This window comes from Caloenas nicobarica, chromosome 37 (assembly GCF_036013445.1).
Source record: "Caloenas nicobarica isolate bCalNic1 chromosome 37, bCalNic1.hap1, whole genome shotgun sequence".
Taxonomy (NCBI): Eukaryota; Metazoa; Chordata; class Aves; order Columbiformes; family Columbidae; genus Caloenas; species Caloenas nicobarica.
Genome location: NC_088281.1, coordinates 136,409 through 148,734, shown reverse-complemented (window position 1 = coordinate 148,734; position 12,326 = coordinate 136,409). Strand labels below are relative to the sequence as shown.

The window sequence follows — 12,326 nt, the reverse complement described above, 5'->3', positions numbered from 1 at the left end:
TCCTGGTGGTGGGCGGGGTTCCGAGGCTGGGGCCACGCCCCCCCCGCGCGGCGATTGGCCGCTGCGATGTCAATCACACTCGCGGATCCGCCTCCCCCTTCCCGGCTGACTCTTGCGCATGCGCAGTGCCCGCGCTGGGGCGGTGGTGGGCGGGGTCAGGCGCTGGGGCCACGCCCCCCGGCGCGGGGCGGGTCGCGCGCGCTGGCGAGCAAATAAACTGAACAAGAAAAGTCGGTTTTACCGTTAAGTGGCATTTTTTATTTCGTCGGCGCTGCGGAGCGTTCCCCCCAATGCTGGGGCAACCTTGGCCCCGGGGTGAGGGGGTCCTGGTGCTGGGGGGGGTCCCCAATGCATAGGGGGGTCCCCAATACCAGGGGGGGTCCCCAATACCAGGGGGGTCCCCAGTGCAGGGGGGTCCCGGTGCAGGGGGGTCCCCAATACCGGGGGGGGTCCCGGTGCAGAGGGGTCCCCAATACCGGGGGGGGTCCCCAATGCATGGGGGGGTCCCGGTGCAGAGGGGTCCCCAATACTGGGGGGAGTCCCCAATGCATGGGGGGGTCCCGGTGCAGGGGGGTCCCCAATACCACTGGGGGGTCCCCAATACCAGCGGGATTTCCGAGCCCTGGGGGGGGTCCCGGTGTGTTTGGGGCGGTTTTGGTGCAGGGGGGGGGATGTTCCCAGTCTGGGGGTCCCGGTGTGGGGGGGATGTTCCCAGTCCGGGGGGGTCCCGGTGCAGGGGGGGGTCAGCGCGGCACCATGCGCAGCTCGTACGCGGGGGGGCTCTTGGTGAAGCCGAACGCCAGCGGCTCCAGCGACAGCAGCTCCGGGCGCTGCAGCGGCTGCAGCCGCAGGTTCTGCAGGACGGTGCAGAGGAACAGGAACAGCTCCATCCGCGCCAGCCCCTCCCCGAGGCACAGCCGCTTCCCTGGGGGGCACAGGGGTCAGGGGGGGCCGGGGCGGCGGGGACCCCCCGCCCAGGGCCGGGGGTACCTGAGGAGAAGGGCACGAAGGCGTCGTTGCGCTGGAAGCGGCCGCTCTCGTCCAGGAAATTGGAGGGGTCGAAGGTGTGGGGGTTTTTGAAGGCGGAGGGGTCGTGCAGGACGGAGCTGAGCAGGGGGTACACGTCGGTGTCCTGGGGGGGCACGGGGGTGTGTTGGGGGGGGCACGGGGAAGCGTCCGCGCAGCAAACGTGCACGGGGAAGTGTGCATGCAATGAGTGTGCATGGAGCAGCGTACATAGGGAAGAGCGCGTGCAGCAGAGTGTGCACGGGGAAGTGTGCACGCAGCGAGTGTGCGTGGAGCAGTGTGCGTGGGGAAGCGTGCATGCAGCAGAGTGCACACAGCAAGTGTGCACGGGGAAGTGTGCACGCAACGAGTGTGCATGGGGAAGCGTGCATGCAGCAGAGTGCGCAGAGCAAGTGTGCACGGGGAAGTGTGCACGCAATGAGTGTGCATGGGAAAGCGTGCATGCAGCAGAGTGCACACAGCAAGTCTGCACGGGGAAGTGTGCACGCAATGAGTGTGCATGGAGCAGCGTGCATGGGGAAGCGTGCATGCAGCAGAGTGTGCACAGCAAGTGTGCACGGGGAAGTGTGCACGCAATGAGTGTGCATGGAGCAGCGTGCATGGGGAAGCATGCATGCAGCAGAGTGTGCACAGCAAGTGTGCACGGGGAAGTGTGCACGCAGCAAGTGTGCGTGGAGCAGCGTGCGTGGGGAAGCGTGCATGCAGCAGAGTGCGCACAGCAAGTGTGCACGGGGAAGTGTGCACGCAGCGAGTGTGCGTGGAGCAGCGTGCGTGGGGAAGCGTGCATGCAGCAGAGTGTGCACAGCAAGTGTGCACGGGGAAGTGTGCACGCAACGAGTGTGCATGGAGCAGCGTGCATGCAGCAGAGTGCACACAGCAAGTGTGCATGGGGAAGCGTGCGTGCAGCAAACATGCACGGGGAAGTGTGCACGCAGCGAGTGTGCATGAAGCAGCATGCATGGGGAAGTGTGTGTGCAGCAGGGTGCACACGGCAAGTGTGCATGGAGCAGTATGCATGGGAAAGCGTGCATGCAGCAGGGTGCACACAGCAAGTGTGCGTGGAGCCGTGCAAATGCAGCAGCGTGCACTGGGAAGCACGTGCGCAGCGGGTGTGCACAGGGCAGGATGCATGCAGCAGTGTGCACAGAGAAGTGTGCATGCAGCAAATGTGCACAGAGCATGCAGCACATGTGCATGGGACTGTGCAAAGAGGGCAGCGTGCACTGAGAATGGTGCACGGGAGATCGTGCACAGAGGATGATGCATGCAGAATTGTGCACGTTGTGCATGCAGAATTGTGCACAGAGAATTGTGCACGCAGGATTGTGCACATTGCGCTTGCAGAATGGTGCACACAGGATTGTGCACGTAGGATCATGCACATTGTGCATGCAGAATCGTGCACAGAGAATTGTGCACGCAGGATTGTGCACATTGTGCGTGCAGAATGGTGCACGCAGGATCGTGCACATTGTGCATGCAGAATCGTGCAGAGAGAATTGTGCGCACATGATTGTGCACAGAGGATTGTGCACATTGTGCGTGCAGAATGGTGCACACAGGATTGTGCACGCAGGATCGTGCACATTGTGCATGCAGAATCGTGCACAGAGAATTGCGCACGCAGGATTGTGCACATTGTGCGTGCAGAATGGTGCACAGAGGATGGTGCATGCAGAATTGTGCACATTGTGCATGCAGAATCATGCACAGAGAATTGCGCACGCTGGATCGTGCACAGACAATGGTGCACGGAGGATCGTGCACAAATAATGGTGCGCAGAGAACCGTGCGCGCGGGGCCGTTCGCGCTGCCAGCACCTTGGGGATGAAGAAGCCGCGGAACACGACGTCGCGGGTGACGCGATGGGGCACGTTGAGCGGGACCAGGTCGCTGCAGCGCTGGATCTCGTGGATCACGGCGTCTGTGTACGGCATCTGCGCCCGATCCTCCAGCGCCGGCACCCGGTCGCGCCCGATCACCCGGTCGATCTCCTCCTGCACCTTGTCTGGGGGGCCAAGGGGGTCCCCATGGGTCAATGGGGTTCAAGGGGTGCACCCCATGGGTTAATGGGGTTCAGGGGATGCACCCTATGGGTCAATGGGGTTCAAGGGGTGCACCCCATGGGTCGATGGGGGTTCAGGGGATGCACCCTATGGGTCAATGGGGGATTGGGGGATGCACCCCATGGGTTAATGGGGTTCAGGGGATGCACCCTATGGGTCAATGGGGGTTCAAGGGGTGCACCCTATGGGTCAATGGGGGTTCAGGGGATGCACCCCATGGGTCAATGGGATTCAGGGGATGCACCCTATGGGTCAATGGGGTTCAGGGGATGCACCCTATGGGTCGATGGGGGTTCAAGGGTTGCACCCCATGGGTCAATGGGGTTCAGGGGATGCACCCCATGGGTTGATAGGGGTTCGAGGGGTGCACCCCATGGGCTGATGGGGGTTCAGGGGATGCACCCCATGGGTTAATGGGGTTCAGGGTTGCACCCCATGGGTCAATGGGGGTTCAAGGGGTGCACCCCATGGGTTAATGGGGGATCAGGGGATGCACCCTATGGGTCAATGGGGGTTCAAGAGGTGCACCCCATGGGTTGATGGGGGTTCAGGGGATGCACCCCATGGGTCAATGGGGTTCAGGGGATGCACCCTATGGGTTGATAGGGGTTCAAGGGGTGCACCCCATGGGTCGATGCGGGTTCAAGGGTTGCACCCCATGAGTTAATGGGGTTCAAGGGTTGCACCCTATGGGTTGCCCCCATGGGTGGGTGGGGGCCCGGGGCGCCCCCGCTCACCCTGCACGTGCGGGTACTTCATGAGCATGAGGAAGCCGTAGCGCAGGGTGGAGCTGACGGTCTCGGTGCCGGCGAAGAACAGGTTGAGGGTGGTGAGCTCCAGGTTCTCCAGCGTGAACTCCGACGAGGGGTTGGACTTTTCCTGGGGGGGGGACACACACGTATATGGGGTGTGGGGGTGCAGGGAGCACCCCGGGTTTTGCACAAGCGAGCTGGGTGCACAGGAGCACCCTGGGGTGCAGGGGAGCACCCCAGGGTGTGCAGAAGATCCCCCCGTGTGCAGGGGAGCACCTGAAGTTTTGCGCAAGCAAACTGGGAGCAAAGGGACCCCCCCCTGTGCAGGGACCCCCCCAGGGTGCAGGTGACCCCCTGTGTGCAGGTGCCCCCCCCGGGGTGCAGGGGAGCACCTGAAGTTTTGCACAAGCAAACCGGGTGCAAAGGGCCCCCCCGGGGTGCAGGTGCCCCCCCCGTGGTGCAGGGGAGCACCTGAAGTTTGCACAAGCAAACCGGGTGCAAAAGGCCCCCCCTGTGTGCAGGTGAACCCCCTGTGTGCAGGGACCACCCCTGGTGCAGGGGAGCACCTCAAGTTTTGCACAAGCAAACTGGGTGCAAAGGGACCCCCCCGTGTGCAGGTGCCCCTCCCTGTGTGCAGGGGAGCACCTCAAGTTTTGCACAAGCAAACTGGGTGCAAAGGCCCCCCCGTGTGCAGGTGCCCCCCCCGTGTGCAGGGGAGCACCTCAAGTTTTGCACAAGCAAACTGGGTGCAAAGCCCCGCCCCGTGTGCAGGTGAACCCCCCACCCCGTGTGCAGGTGCCCCCCCGGGTGCAGGTGCCCCCCCAGGTGCAGGTGACCCCCTGTGTGCAGGGACCCCCCCTGGTGCAGGGGAGCACCTGAAGTTTGCGCAAGCAAACTGGGTGCAAAGCCCCCCCCCGTGTGCAGGTGAACCCCCCACCCCGTGTGCAGGTGCCCCCCGGGTGCAGGTGACCCCCTGTGTGCAGGTGACCCCCTGTGTGCAGGGACCCCCCCCTCCGTGGTGCAGGGGAGCCCCTCAAGTTTTGCACAAGCAAACCGGGTGCAAAGGCCCCCCCGTGTGCAGGTGCCCCCCGGGGTGCGGGTGCCCCCCACCTTGTGCATGTGCTGCAGGAAGCAGTCGATGAAGTCGCGGGGGGGCCCGGGCTGCAGCGAGGCCGCGTTGTCGCGCACCCGCCGGGCGATGAACCGGCGGAGCCGGCCCAGCAGCTGCGGGATGCGCCGGTGCGGGCCCGGCAGGTGCCGCAGCAGCGTCTCCGCCATGTCGTACACCTGGGGGGGGGGCACGGGGGGAGCTGCCGACCCCCCCCCCGGACACAAACACCCCCCCCCCTGCACCCCCCAGCTCCCGGCTGCACCCCGAAACTCGCAGCTCCCCAAAACTCTTGTGCAGCATCGCATCCCCCCCCCCCCATTGCACCCCCCCTCGCTGCACCCCCAGGACCCCCCCCGGCCCCACCTGCGCCCAGGGGGTGCTGATTTCCCGGAAACTGTCGTTCATGAGCCGCAGCAGCTCCAGGAACTCGCTGTCGCGATAGTCGAAGCGGTTCCCGAACACGATCGAGCAGATGATGTTGGACACGGCGCAGCTCAGCGGGAACGTGGGGTCGAACGGCTTCTCTGGGGGGGTCGGGGTGTCAGCACCCCGGGGTGACCCCCCCAGACCCATCAGACCCCCCAAACCCCCTGACACCCCAAAACCCCCTGACCCCCCCAAATCCCCTGACACCCCAGACCCATCAGACCCCCCAAACCCCCTGACACCCCTAAACACCCAGAAACCCCCAAACCCCCTGACACCCTCAAACCCCCTGACCCCCCAAAACCCCCTGACCCCCCAAACCCCCTGACCCCCCCAAATCTCCTGACTCCCCAAAATCCCCTGACCTCCCCAAACCCCCTGACACCCTCAAACCCCCTGACCCCCCAAAACCCCCCGTGCCCCCCAGAACTCCAGGCCCCCCCAAACCCCCTGACCCCCCCCATCAGACCCCCCAAAATCCCCTGAGCCCCCCAAACCCCCTGACACCTCCAAACCCAGAACCCCCCAAAACCCCCTGAACCCCCCAAACCCCCTGACACCTCCAAACCCCCTGACCCCCCAAAACCCCCTGAACCCCCAAACCCCTGACCCCCCAAATCTCCTGACTCCCCCAAACCCCCTGACACCTCCAACCCCCTGACACCCTCAAACCCCCTGACCCCCAAAACCCCCCGCGCCCCCCAGAACTCCAGACCCCCCAAACCCCTGACCCCCCCATACCCATCAGACCCCCCAAAATCCCCTGAGCCCCCCAAACCCCCTGACACCTCCAAACCCAGAACCCCCCCAAAACCCCCTGAACCCCCCAAACCCCCTGACAACCCCAAACCCCCTGACACCCCAAACCCCCTGACACCCCCAAACCCCCTGACACCCCAAACCCCCTGACCCCCCAAACCCCCTGACACCCCCAAAATCCCCTGAGCCCCCCAAACCCCCTGACACCTCCAAACCCAGAACCCCCCAAAACCCCCTGAACCCCCCAAACCCCCTGACACCCCCAAACCCCCTGACCCCCCAAAACCCCCTGAACCCCCCAAACCCCCTGACACCCCCAAACCCCCTGACCCCCCAAACCCCTGAACCCCCCAAACCCCCTGACACCCCCAAACCCCCTGACCCCCCAAAACCCCCTGACACCCCCAAACCCCCTGACACCCTCAAACCCCCTGACCCCCCCAAATCTCCTGACTCCCCAAACCCCCTGAGCCCCCCAACCCCCCTGACACCCCCAACCCCCTGCCCCCCCATACCCATCAGACCCCCCAAACCCCAGACCCCCCCAAACCCCCTGCCCCCCCCAGCACTCCATAAGCCGGGTGCAGCCCAGCGGGTCCGGGGGGTGGATTTTTGGGGGTGCCCCCGTACCCGCCGTGTCCCGCAGCTCCCGCAGCAGCGCCTGCGCCTCCTGCTGGATGCGGCTCTCGATGCTGCGCCGGCCCATCCCGAAGTCCCGCAGCACCGACAGCGAGAAGCGGCGCAGCTGCCGCCAGCGCTCCCCGCTGGCGAAAACCACCCCTGGGGGGCACGGGGGGGCAGCACCCATGGGGGGGTCAGAAACCCCGGGGGTCAGGGGGGCAGCACCCATGGGTGGGTCAGAAACCCCGGGGGTCAGGGGGGCAGCACCCATGGGGGGGCAGAAACCCCGGGGGTCAGGGGGGCAGCACCCATGGGGGGGTCGGGGGGGGTCACCGAGAGCTGCCGCCAGCGCCCCCTGCTGGAGAAAACCACCCCTGGGGGGCACGGGGGGTCAGGGGGGGTCACAAACCACCCTTAGGCGGGGTCAGGACCCTTGAGAGGGTCAAAAACCCTGAGGGGGGACATGGGGGGTCAGCACCCATGGGGGCCCACCCCTGGGGTCCCACCCTTGGGGTCCCACCACCCATGGGGTCCCACCACCCATGGGGTCCTGCCATTGGGGTCCCAGCCCTGGGGTCCCAGCCCTGAAGTCCCACCACTGGGGTCCCATCACCCATGGGGTCCCCACATTGGGGTCCCACCATTGGGGTCCCATCTTTGGGGTCCCACCACTCATGGGGTGCCACCATTGGGGTCCCAGCCCTGGGGTCCCAGCCCTGAAGTCCTAGCCTTGGGGTCCCACCCGTGGAGTCCCACCACTGGGGTCCCACCATTGGGGTCCCACCCCTGAAGTCCCACCACTGGGGTCCCATCACCCATGGGATCCCCACATTGGGGTCCCACCATTGGGGTCCCATCTTTGGTGTCCCACCACTCATGGGGTGCCACCATTGGGGTCCCAGCCCTGGGGTCCCCCCATTGGGGTTCCACCATTGGGGTCCCCCCACCGGGGTCCCAGCCCTGGGGTCCCCCCATTGGGGTTCCACACATGGGGTCCCCCCACCGGGGTCCCAGCCCTGGGGTCCCAGCCCTGGGGTCCCCCCATTGGGGTTCCACCATTGGGGTCCCCCCACCGGGGTCCCAGCCCTGGGGTCCCAGCCCTGGGGTCCCCTGTGTCCCACCGTGGCCGTGGAAGGTGCTCTCCAGGGTGGGCATGCGCCCGCGCCCGGCGAACGCCTCGGCGTTGTCCACCAGCGCCTCGCGCACCGCGGCGTGTCCGCACAGCACCAGCACCCGCCGCGTGCCCAGCCACACCGTGAACACCGGCCCGTACTTCTCACTGAGCTGGGGACACCACGGGACACCCGTGTCACCGACACACAGTGTCACCAACACGCCGCGTCACCAGCACACCGTGGACACGGAGCTGAGGGGACACCCGTGTCACCCAAACCCGCCCGTTCCCCTACCTTGAGCAGCACCTGCAGGGACACCCCGTGTGTCCCCCCATGTCCCCATGTCCCCCCATGTCCCCCATGTCCCCATGTCCCCACCTTGAGCAGCCCGTCCAGGGTGCGTGTTGGGGACAGCTGCAGCAGGTCCCCATGTCCCCATGTCCCCATGTTCCCCCATGTCCCCCATGTCCCCATGTCCCCACCTTGAGCAGCCCGTCCAGGGTGCGTGTTGGGGACAGCTGCAGCAGGTCCCCATGTCCCCATGTCCCCATGTCCCCCCATGTCCCCCCATGTCCCCATGTCCCCACCTTGAGCAGCCCGTCCAGGGTGCGTGTTGGGGACAGCTGCAGCAGGTCCCCATGTCCCCATGTCCCCCCATGTCCCCCCATGTCCCCCATGTCCCCATGTCCCCACCTTGAGCAGCCCGTCCAGGGTGCGTGTTGGGGACAGCTGCAGCAGGTCCCCATGTCCCCATGTCCCCCCATGTCCCCCCATGTCCCCATGTCCCCACCTTGAGCAGCCCGTCCAGGGTGCGTGTTGGGGACAGCTGCAGCAGGTCCCCATGTCCCCATGTCCCCCCATGTCCCCCATGTCCCCATGTCCCCACCTTGAGCAGCCCGTCCAGGGTGCGTGTTGGGGACAGCTGCAGCAGGTTCCCCAGCAGTGGCAGCGCGGGGGGCCCGGGGGGCAGTGGGTGCCCCCCCCGCCGCCCCCTCCCCAGCAGCAGCAGCAGCAGCAGCAGCAGGAGGAGGAAGAGCAGGAGGAAGCTGAGGGACCCGGCCAGCTCCATGGTGGCACCGTCTTGTCACCCTTGTCACCGTTGTCACCTGCTATTTATGCGCCGGTTGCACAAGAGGGGACGAAGCCCCGGCCGGGCCACCGCCCCCTGCTGCCTCCGGGGGTGTCCCCGTGGGTGGCACCGGGGTGTCCCCGTGGGCGTCCCCGTGCCTGGGGCTGTGTCCCCAAGCCCTGGCGCGTGTCCCCTGCATGTCCCCATGACCTGGTACACGTCCCCAAGTCCTGCTGCATGCCCCCATGTGTGTCCCCATGCATGTCCCCATTCCCTGCTGCATGTCCCCAAGCCCTGGCATATGTCCCCAAGCCCTGGTCCGTGTCCCTGTGCATGTCCCCAAGCCCTAGTCCATGTCCCCATGCATGTCCCCATGCACATCCCCAAGCCCTGGTCCGTGTCCCCAAGCCCTGGCATGTGTCCCCTGCGTGTCCCCATCACCTGGTACGTGTCCCCATGACCTGCTGCATGTCCCCATGTGTGTCCCCATGCATGTCCCCATTCCCCGTGCATGTCCCCAAGCCCTGGCATATGTCCCCACGCATGTCCCCAAGCCCTGGTGCGTGTCCCCTGCATGTCCCCATGACCTGGTACGTGTCCCCATGTCCTGCTGCATGTCCCCATGCATGTCCCCGTTCCCTGCTGCATGTCCCCAAGCCTTGGCGTATGTCCCCATGCATGTCCCCAAGCCCTGGTCCATGTCCCTGTGCATGTCCTCAAGCCCCGGTGTGTGTCCCCAAGCCCCGCTGCATGTCCCCATACATGTCCCCAAGCCCTGCTCCATGTCCCCATGCATGTCCCCATGCACATCCCCAAGCCCCGGTCCATGTCCCCAAGCCCTGGCGTGTGTCCCCACACATGTCCCCCCCCCGCCGTGTCCCCCCCGTGTCCCCAAGCCGGGGGTGTCACCCACGGCCAGCGGGGTGGGTGTCACCAGGCAGGGCTGTTGCACAACCTGGCACGTGTCCCCAGGGGGTGACAGAGAGGTGGCAGCGCCCGGTGTGCAAACAGCGCTGACACCGCACGCGCCCGTCCCTGTGCCACCGTCCCCGTGTCCCCGTGTCCCCGTGCTACCGTCCCCGTGTCCCCTGCGTGACCCTGCACCATCGCATGTGTCCCTTGTCCCCTGCGTGTCCCCGTGACCCCGGCATGGTGCTGTGTCATCGCTGCCATCGCGTGTGACCCTGTGCCATCGCGTGTGACCCTGTGCCCCGTGCGTGCCCCCAGGCCCTGGCGTGTGTCCCCACACATGTCCCCAGGCTCTGCGCATGCGTCCCCAAGCCCGGGTCCATGTCCCCAAGCCCTGGCATGTGTCCCCATGTATGTCCCCAAGCCCTGGGCTGTGTGTCCCTGTGCGTGTCCCCATGTTCTTGTCCATGTCCCTGTGCCCTGGTGTGTCCCCTCGCGCCCACCTCCATGTCCCCAAGCCTTGATGTGTGTCCCCAAGCGCCCATCAATGTCCCCACGCCCTGATGTGTGTCCCCAAGCCCCCATCCGAGTCCCCAGCCCTCATCCATGTCCCCACCCCTGCTGTGTCCCCCAGCCCTGCTGTGTGTCCCCAAGCCCCCAGCCATGTCCCCAAGCCCCCAGCCATGTCCCCCGGCCCATGTGGCATCAGGAGGGTGTCCCGGGGGGTGTGGGGTCACGGCCCCCCCGTGTGACCCCCCGGTGACACCGGGCGGTGACGTGTGGCCACAGCCGGGCTGGCGGGTGCCCATGGGCTGATGTCACCGGGTGCCGATGTCCTGACGTCACCGTCACCGTCACCGCGCCCACCAACGGCTGCCGGACCCGCCCGGGGACCCGCAGCACCCCAAGGGGACCCCATGGACGGGCTGTGTCGGTGTTGCACGGGCTGTGTTGGTGTTGCACGGGCTGTGCAAGGCTTGCATGGACACACTGGCCTTGCACAGGGTGTGTTGGTGTTGCACGGGCTGTGCAAGCCTTGCACGGGGCACATGAGCCTTGCACAGGCTGTGTCGGTGTTGCACGGGGCACATGAGCCTTGCACAGGGCACGTTGGTGTTGCACGGGCTGTGCGAGCCTTGCACGGGGTGTGTCGGTGTTGCACGGGGTGTGTTGGTGTTGCACGGGCTCTGCAAGCCTTGCACGGGGCACACTGGCCTTGCACAGGGCACACTGGTGTTGCACGGGCTGTGTAAGCCTTGCATGGGGTGTGTCGGTGTTGCACGGGCTGTGTAAGCCTTGCATGGGGTGTGTTGGTGTTGCACGGGCTGTGCAAGCCTTGCACGGGGCACACTGGCCTTGCACGGGCAAACTGGCCTTGCACGTGGTGTGTTGGTGTTACACGGGCTGTGCAAGCCTTGCACGGGGCACACTGGCCTTGCACGGGCAAACTGGCCTTGCACGGGGTGTGTTGGTGTTACACGGGCTGTGCAAGCCTTGCACGCGGCACACTGGCCTTGCACGGGCACACTGGCCTTGCACAGGGTGTGTTGGTGTTGCACGGGCTGTGCAAGGCTTGCATGGACACACTGGCCTTGCACGGGGTGTGTTGGTGTTGCACGGGCTGTGCAAGCCTTGCACGGGGCACATGAGCCTTGCATGGGTTGTGTTGGTGTTGCACGGGCTGTGCAAGCTTTGCACGGAGCACAAGAGCCTTGCACGGGGTGTGTTGGTGTTGCACGAGCACACTGGCCTTGCACGGGCACCCTGGTGTCGCACGGGGCACACGAGCCTTGCACGAGGGTCCCCGTTGGTTCGGGGGACACCGAGGGGTCCCCCCGCCCCGTGCTGGGTCCCCTCGCAGGGGGTAAAAATAACCCGGCAGAAAGTCCCGGATGCGCCGGGGGGGCCGGGGGGGTCCCGGCTCTAACCGGCCCCTTCCCCTTTCACTATGAGCCAGGGAGGAAGCACCCCCTCCCGGGCCCAGTTTGGGCTCCGCCGGCCCAGTTTGGGGCCCCCTGGTCCCAGTTTGGGGCCCCCAGGAGCCGGTTCAGTCCCCGCCCAGTCCCAGTTCGGGGTCCCCTGGGCCCAGTTTGGGGTCCCCTCATCCTGGTTCGGCCCCCCCGGTCCCAGTTTGGGATCCCCCCAGTCCCAGTTTGGGGTCCCTCCGCTCCCAGTCCGGTCCGCCCTGTCCCAGTTTGGGGTCCCTCGGTTCCAGTCCGGTCCCCCCAGTCCCAGTTTGGGGTCCCTCGGTTCCAGTCCGGTCCCCCCTGTCCCAGTTTGGAGGCCCCCCAGTCCCAGTTTGGGGTCCCTCGGTTCCAGTCCGGTCCCCCCTGTCCCAGTTTGGAGGCCCCCCAGTCCCAATTTGGGGTCCCCCCGTCCCAGTTTGCGGTCCCTCCGCTCCCAGTCCGGTCCCCCCGGTCCCAGTTTGGGGTCCCCCCGGTCCCAGTTTGCGGTCCCTCCGCTCCCAGTCCG

At 66.2% G+C, this 12,326-nt stretch overlaps 1 protein-coding gene across 1 annotated transcript; it reads right to left on the bottom strand.

The window, feature by feature from the left end:
- Positions 1-235: 235 nt before the first annotated feature.
- On the bottom strand, positions 236-8,945 carry LOC136001075 (cytochrome P450 2G1-like). The gene is made up of 9 exons (XM_065655122.1): positions 8,763-8,945; positions 7,883-8,045; positions 6,771-6,920; positions 5,319-5,479; positions 4,955-5,131; positions 3,830-3,971; positions 2,847-3,034; positions 991-1,132; positions 236-925 (listed from the first exon to the last, which is right to left on the bottom strand). Exons 1-9 carry the CDS (start codon positions 8,943-8,945, stop codon positions 744-746), a joined length of 1,488 nt encoding a protein of 495 aa, XP_065511194.1. The 3' UTR covers positions 236-743.
- Positions 8,946-12,326: the final 3,381 nt, after the last annotated feature.